Source organism: Electrona antarctica, assembly GCF_951216825.1.
Source record: "Electrona antarctica genome assembly, chromosome: 16".
Classification (NCBI taxonomy): domain Eukaryota; kingdom Metazoa; phylum Chordata; class Actinopteri; order Myctophiformes; family Myctophidae; genus Electrona; species Electrona antarctica.
In genome coordinates this window covers 17,017,116-17,024,792 of record NC_136797.1, presented here as the reverse complement: position 1 = coordinate 17,024,792, position 7,677 = coordinate 17,017,116, and the positions used below count along the sequence as shown (strand labels likewise).

The 7,677-nt window shown below is 44.4% G+C and overlaps 1 protein-coding gene across 4 annotated transcripts in view; it reads right to left on the bottom strand.

Moving 5' to 3' along the window:
* Positions 1-276: 276 nt before the first annotated feature.
* Positions 277-7,677, bottom strand: part of LOC306939189 (leucine-rich repeat transmembrane neuronal protein 4) — a 136,003-nt gene continuing 128,602 nt past the window's right edge. For 3 of the 4 annotated variants that reach the window (XM_079523726.1, XM_079523728.1, XM_079523727.1), the window contains exon 3: positions 277-1,127. In XM_079523726.1, coding sequence (XP_079379852.1) covers positions 801-1,127 — 327 coding nt within the window. In that variant the 3' untranslated portion in view covers positions 277-800. The remainder of the gene's footprint in view (positions 1,128-7,677) is intronic. The other variant, XR_013791846.1, reaches the window with a different exon arrangement.

Genomic DNA, 7,677 nt, shown 5'->3' with positions numbered 1-7,677 from the left:
CCATTCAAAGAAAAGCTAAAGTAAACTATCTTTGGTTTGACATGCACATAAATGGAATTCAGAGACTCCACATTCAAAGAGATTGTAAGAAAAATTATATTGTTTAAAAAAAAAAGTGTAACTTATCTTAGTGGAATAATTATATGGATTTGATATTGTTAACAACAATTGATGGAGAATTTTAATGGGAATCACAGCAAGAAGCCTTTCAGCTTAAAGCAATGATGACCAGCTTGATTTTTTCTGTTGTGGCTTTCATTCTGTTGTCCTGCAGACTTCTTGTTTATTGCACATTTGTTTGTACTTTGTACTGCCTCAGAACAGGTATTTATTGGCATTATTATTTACTGGGATAGTTTCCCCAATGTGATCACAGACACATCAAAGGCCAGATTTGAAACCAAACACTTCCACTTGTTATAATTGTCGGATCATGTTTCAGTTTCCGATGAGCAAACAGGAGGGACGGGCAAATCAGGGATTCTGTTTGGGTTTTTTTTTTAAAGAGAGAGATGTGAAGAGACAATTACTAAGGATGGATCAGCCTTCATAACATCATGTGACGGTCGGATGCCAAATCTCTCTCGGCATGCATGGTGTGAAATATTTGTTCTTTTTTTTGTTCTGTCGCCATCTCCACAGCACCCTCTAGCGGTCTTCCCATACGAATGTGCTGCATAACAAGGCCCACACTGGAACTGACACATACCTCCCCTGCCCCCTTTTGGTTCAAACGTCATTGTGAATCAAAGGCCCCTGACCCACTTCTAATGTCCACCTGTGGCTCCCCCGTGAGTCTGCTAGCGCCCAAACGTGAGCGCGGTGGTGCGCTCAGCGGTGGGGAAGGGGCTACCGCTGGGACCCTCCGTCGGCGGTCTGAGGGAGGCCGGGGGAGAGCGGGGCCCGGGCCCTGGCGGGGCACCCATGGTGGCAGCAGAGGGCACAGCGGGCAATGCCACCGTCTGAATGGTGCCCCTGTCGCGTGGCCCAAGGTCCTCGAGCCCCTCCAGGCCCTGCGGGGGACCCTCGTAGCCCATGTTGAGCCGCAAGGGTTGATGAGCCTGGCAGTAGTCGACGATGGGCTGCTCATAGCGGTAGAATGTCAACGCGCCCATCTGGTGGGGGACCTTGAGTACAGAGAAAGGAGGGAAGGGGGGGGGGGGGGGGAGGGAGAGAGAGAGAGAGAGAGAGAGAGAGAGAGAGAGAGAGAGAGAGAGAAATCAATTAATTCATTCATTGCTGAAGGAATTTAATCAATATTTGTGGGCTATAGTGCAGATGTGTAATTCAGGGTAACAAAATACTATCACATAATAAAATGAAAACCGACATTGGTAGATTTCATCATATAAGTGTAAATAATGTCTTTCAGAACCTGGGGACTATACACTTACACCCAACTTCTCAATGTCACTGACAGAAGCATGAAGTCGATTTACATGTGCAAACAGACCATCATCAATGAATGACACAAACCACACAGTGGATGACATATGGGGCACCAATGTCGTCATCGTCCCCCCCAGCCCCCCTTGCAGGAAATCAAACAGACAGAGCTTTTGCTCCCTCCAGTCTCGTGTCAGTTGTCTCAGAGCCAGGAGCTCTCTTCACATCTGGTTATGAGGCCTGGTTGTCTGCCCTCCTCATCACGAGCACTGTGCCAAGCAAACAGATGAGACGCTTGTGGCACTGACATACCTCCACTACTGCTCTCCACCCGCCCCCCCTCACACACCCCCCCCCCCCCCCGCACACATCACATCCTTTCATGATCTTCCACTTTAAAGGAATAGAAATGGATAATGAACACCTTGGAAAAAAAGGGGGAAAAAATCAGACCAGTCTGAAGTGAGTGGTGCAGCAGCGCCCCCTGTTGGTACTCTACACATAGGGACATACATAGGGATGGACATAGGGACATAGGGACATTGCTGTTCCTTGGAGTGGTTGCACCACTCAAAAATACATAACCACACAATAGTTGCTTTCTTTAATTATATGGAATACAAATGACAAGATGAGAAATGTTTGCCATAACTGCTGAACAGGCAAATGCGTGCAGTTGAGGAAGTTGCTAGTTGTATACATTCTGTACTTACAGTACTGTACTTGGTCTAATGGTCTATCAAACCCAGCTATATTTGCAATACTCTGGAAGCCTTTATACTACCTGTGAAATTAAATACACATTGATGTAAGTGTCCCTGTAGGCCTATTTTGCAGAGCTTGGTAGAGTTTGTTGGGGTGAGCGAGGCTCTGCACAGATGCAGTTTACATTGGCGGCTTGCCGCCGCTAATGTTAGCATAATGTCATACACTACATATGTATTGTTTATGGGAATGCCATATTACAACAGAATAGTTTATTTTGCATTACTCGAAATCCATTTAAAAACGATCTGATGATTTGTTGTCCTCTCTTCAAAAGAGGCCAGTTGCGGGTAGTTATGAGAGGGGCCATAAAGACAGTGGAGTAATCACTGTTATCTTTCACTTAAACATGGCTGTCTCTGGCGGTGAGACACATCATCAGATCTTTGCACAGGCAGCCATGGCAACAAACATTCAACAACAGCAGCAATGACAGCAACAATTGCAAACGGCAGCAGCAAATATGACACCAAATGGGGAGAGATAAATAATAAAGCCTTGGCCTTTGAGGAGTTGATGGGAGCATAGCAGGAATCCCACTGCAACATCATTCATCCAGAAGAACATTAAATCTCTGTTTTTAGCCCGTATTCAACCACACTTGGCACTTAGCAAAACATGACAAGAAGAAAACAACAGACTTTCTGTTTTAAAGCTCACCTGTTCTTGCTCTTGCTCTCTCTCTCTCTCTCTCTCACGCTATGTGAGACAATTCATCTCCTCCCAGGTTTAATAATATATAGGCCTAGTATAACAGCAGACAGCACAACAGGACAATATAGTACATTAAAGTTATTAGAATGATAGGCTATAAGACATAGGCGTAGAAGCCACCAATGAATATTCCTCTGTGTGCGATGATGTCATTTATTTTGTGGAAGGAAAGCCATTCCATCAGTTGTCAAGAGGAGAATAATGTGTCTGTGAGCATGTGTTTGTGCGTGTGTTTATATCCAGTCCAACCTAACATAGCTTCTCTTTGTAAACATGAATATACATATTCATGAAGATGCTGATACAGAAGGAGCTAGGCTAATCCAAATGTGTGCACAATACACTCCCCTATAATAAAAATCAGCACTAATTGCAGCCTTGAGCGCTTACCGTCAATACATTTGAAACAAGATAGCACTACCGTTCAACTCGCTGTTAAAATTTCACGAAGTGAGTCATGCGCCGCTGTTTGTTGAACTCCCAGCAGTCTGAATAATATCGACCGGGAAACGGTCACATGACAAAACAACATCACTACACCAAACAAATACTGGAAGTCATCCTCGGGGAGACTTATCTTTCAAGAAATCGACCCACCCCCGTCCTCCCTCTCTAACCCACCCTCCATCCTCCCAACGAACGCCAATCACCAGCAACGGCAGCATGCATGCAGCACCGCCATCACCTTCCCTCCCTCCCTCTCTATCTCCTGCATTCTCAAATGGACTCCATTAAGCCAGGCCTGCTCATTACATTATAGGCACTCAGTGGATTACTCCTCTGTGCTCAGTTCCAGAACCCCCAACCCCTCCTCCCTTCTGTGTGTCCCCCTTCCCACCAGCCACCTCTTGTGTACAGTCTCATTCCTATTATATTGTAGTAGCCATTATTCCCTGGTGTTGTACTGTACCAGTCTCATTCCTATTAGTATTGTAGCAGCCATTATCCTGTTGTGCATGGTTCTCGGACATTTTAATGATACTCCTGATACACGCCACAGACCCCCATTTGAAAGGATTTGGACCACCCCCATTTGAAAGGCTTTGGTGCCAGGTGGCCTCATCTGATACTCATTTGAATAGGCCTTACAGTACAGGCTACATTCTTTCACTGGTTTAGCTTCTAGCAGGTTCAAATTACAGTAGTGAAATTATCCACTTTCAACCTGGCGTCTCTATTTCGTGTCAGCTAGGGTGAGTGTAGAACAGAACCCCCGAGCAGGATGTCAGAGCAGGCAGATTAGTTCAACTCAAAAGGTCTTTATTAAACTAAAGGTTCCTCAAACAGGCAAGTATAGGCCTACAATAACCAAGCATCGAGGCGAGTACCCAAACCCATACTTGCACCAACATAGGTTTACAGAACGAAATGAACACATGGAAACAGAGGGTATAAATATATAGGCAGGGACCTAACTAGACACAGGTGAACTCAAAGTGCAATCAACACCAGGATTGGCTGGGGCAAGCTAGGACACACAGGTTAATAACAAAAGGATAGACAGGAATTAAGCACAAGAACAGAACACTACTACAAAATAAGATACAAAACACCTGGGGAATTACAGACTAACAAGATACTAAAACTTAAATGCAGAATACAAATAACATGACTAAACTCCTAAACCAACAGGAAACTAGAACAGAAGAGACATGTCCAAAAACAAACACAAACAGACAATGTCCACCAGTGAGGAGGCTAGCTGCCTCAAGGAGCGAGCCGTGACATTTTTTAAATAGCAAAAATAGCAGATTTGCAAGCTCACCACACGCCACATATTGCAAGGCTATTTTCGCTATTTATGAGTGGTTAAACTGTTCCTCATTTTGCTGAAGACCTGCTGGACCCCCCGTGAGGATCAAGCACCCCCCCCCCCCCCCCCCCCCCTTTACCAGTGGGACTTTACCAGTGGTTCTGTGTGTAAAAATTTGGCAGTGCACGCATTTTTATACTCTCAGACAGCTAATCTGACACTCAGGGTTATTGCTGTATATGTTGGAAATAACCATTATAAGTCCCATTTTCTGCCTGTCAAAGCTGAGATATTCTGTAAATGCTCATGTCAAATATAGAAAAAGACATGATGATCTGTGTGCACACTTCCTCGGTGCTAATTCGCCATCCATTCGCAATCTGAGAGTGCAATTTTCGTGGCAGTGTGGTTTCTCCCGTGATGTGACCAGCCTAATGGCCACCTAGCTGTCCCTACACTCTGATACCTCAGCTTTCTGCACGGCCCCTGCCCTGGTCCAATGCATTAATTAACCGATATTAACTCCTAGCCATTTCACTGGATTCTATTGAATTGTCAGGGCATAAATCTGGTCCCCTCGCACTGGAAGGTCTCTGTGTGTGTGTGCGTGCGTGCGTGCGTGTGTAAGAGAGAACAGTGTACGTGAAAGAGGTGAAATGGATAACAAGAGAGAGAGAGAGAGAGAGAGAGAGAGATTAGCTCTAAAATAGATTTGGCTCAACCGTATCCATAGCGATGGATGATACCAGCACTTTATCCCCACCTCCCCTCTTTTTTCTATTTTCTTTTTTTAATCAAAGTACGTACCTCTAGCTTTACCTCAGAGAGCCTGTACCATAATATAATTTTGCATAAATCTCAGACTGATATTCCTGGATTGGAGACCGAGCTTAATTAGCCCCCGGATGCCCTTTAGTGAGTGCCTGTGAAATGACTGAATGACCTGGAGATAGACACCAGTCAGCCGAGCACAGACTCAGAACACCAGACATCCAGGCAATTCAATCTCATTAAATATCCTTGTAGCCGCATTCAGATTAGTATTATAGACTAGTTCATATTCCTCTGTGTTGTAGTCTGCTGACGGACACGTGTGATTCCTGTGTCCACACACGTGTGTGTGCACGCACGCACGCACGCACGCACGCACGCACGCACGCACGCACGCACACACACACACACACACACACACACACACACACACACACACACACACACACACACACACACACACACACACACACACACACACACACACACACACACACACACACACACACACACACACACACACACACACAAGCTAACTAGATAGCTTGCTATTTACTTTCAGTACGTCCATCCCTGAAGTGTAGGCCTACTTGTAAAGTATACTTATTGGCGGGGGCAAATAAGATAAATCATAATCTGTTGACTCCCATTACTTGATAAGTATAACAATAGGAATGTTATATAAAAGAAATATCACACACTCAAAGTCATGCTATAGGTTTACTATTATTATCACCATGGCTGTCACAGACCAATTCTGAAGACGATAATCACACAAAAAGCGCTGTCATATCAAACATCTTCCCTCAGTGTTTCCTGATGGAAAGCACACTAGGCCTAATAATACAACTGCAAATTATAGTGCTTTTGTAAATTAATTCCCTAATTTTGTTATACTACAGTGTCCCACAAAAGTAGCAACAATAGCTGATTCACAACATTGGATCCATTGGCACACATACAGGTATAGGTTGTTTTCCACATTCCCTGAAAAGTAACTGTTTTAGACATACAGTACCTGACAGCAACGATTATGGAAAAAGTCCCATTTCGTCCCATTCACACCTTGTCAAAACTAACCTTTTTCCCCCAGCTCGTCTCTCTCCCCTTCATCTTAACACTGCAGCTTTAGAGCCAGATCCAGCCAGAATGTCTTCAAAACATAGCACTTGAAGAGGGCCCCGCCAGTCCAAGTAATTACTTTTTTTTTTTTTTACAGGACTCTGCTGCAGCTCAGAAAGTTGTGTTTCTTTTGCATTCACGGTTTATGAGCAACTAAGGAGGCCAATGACACCGCCGGAGGCAAAGACGATGCTAATGTCTCCCTTGGCTTTAGAAGCCCGCCGCCTCCAAAGTCAACCGCTACCTCTGCCAAACACTTTGATCCTCCCAAGTCACCACCTGGCTGTGGCATAAAACGAAATGGAGAGGAGCGACGGCAATGGACTCCAAATAATGTTATAATAATTTTTGGTTCGCTACGGTATGTTGCTTACTTTTCCATGTTCAGATAGCAGCTGTCATGTCTGTAAAGCCCATGGGATAAAGGTCCTCCTTCCTCTGTATGGCCTTTGGTAGATAATTGACACTGTACAATAATACTTCAAATACACTGTAGTATTAATGGCCTCTGCAACAGCCACGTCTTCTACCCCCGCATGCTACCATATAACAGCACGCCTTTCAAAGGCAACATTCACCCACACAGTGTTATTAGGCAATTACATGCTGTACTGTCTTTATGCCCAAACACTTACACTGGGACACATTATAGATGTTCACACGATACACACAGAGGCATACAAACACACGTCTGTACATATATACAATTATCCACACGCACGCATGCACACATGTATACGCACACGCACACACACACACGCACAGACACAGACACAGACACAGACACACACACACACACACACACACACACACACACACACACACACACACACACACACACACACACACACACACATAGACACACATACGCACACACACACACACACACTTGCCGCAATGCCTAATTAAATAGCAACTATTATCGCCAATGGTCATTAAATCACATCATCACATTAGTACAATTACAAGCTATTTTCAAAGGTCAGCGTTGGGTCAGAGGTAAAAACAATAAATACTACTACTAATAATGACTAAAGAAGTTGGACAATGACAGCTTGATGGAAGAAGACCTAGAAGTTGCTAGTAAACGTTTAAAACTAGGGAAAAAGAAAGAAATGCTTTCGACGTCTGCATTCTGCAGAAGCTGAGATTTTATTCTCCATGAC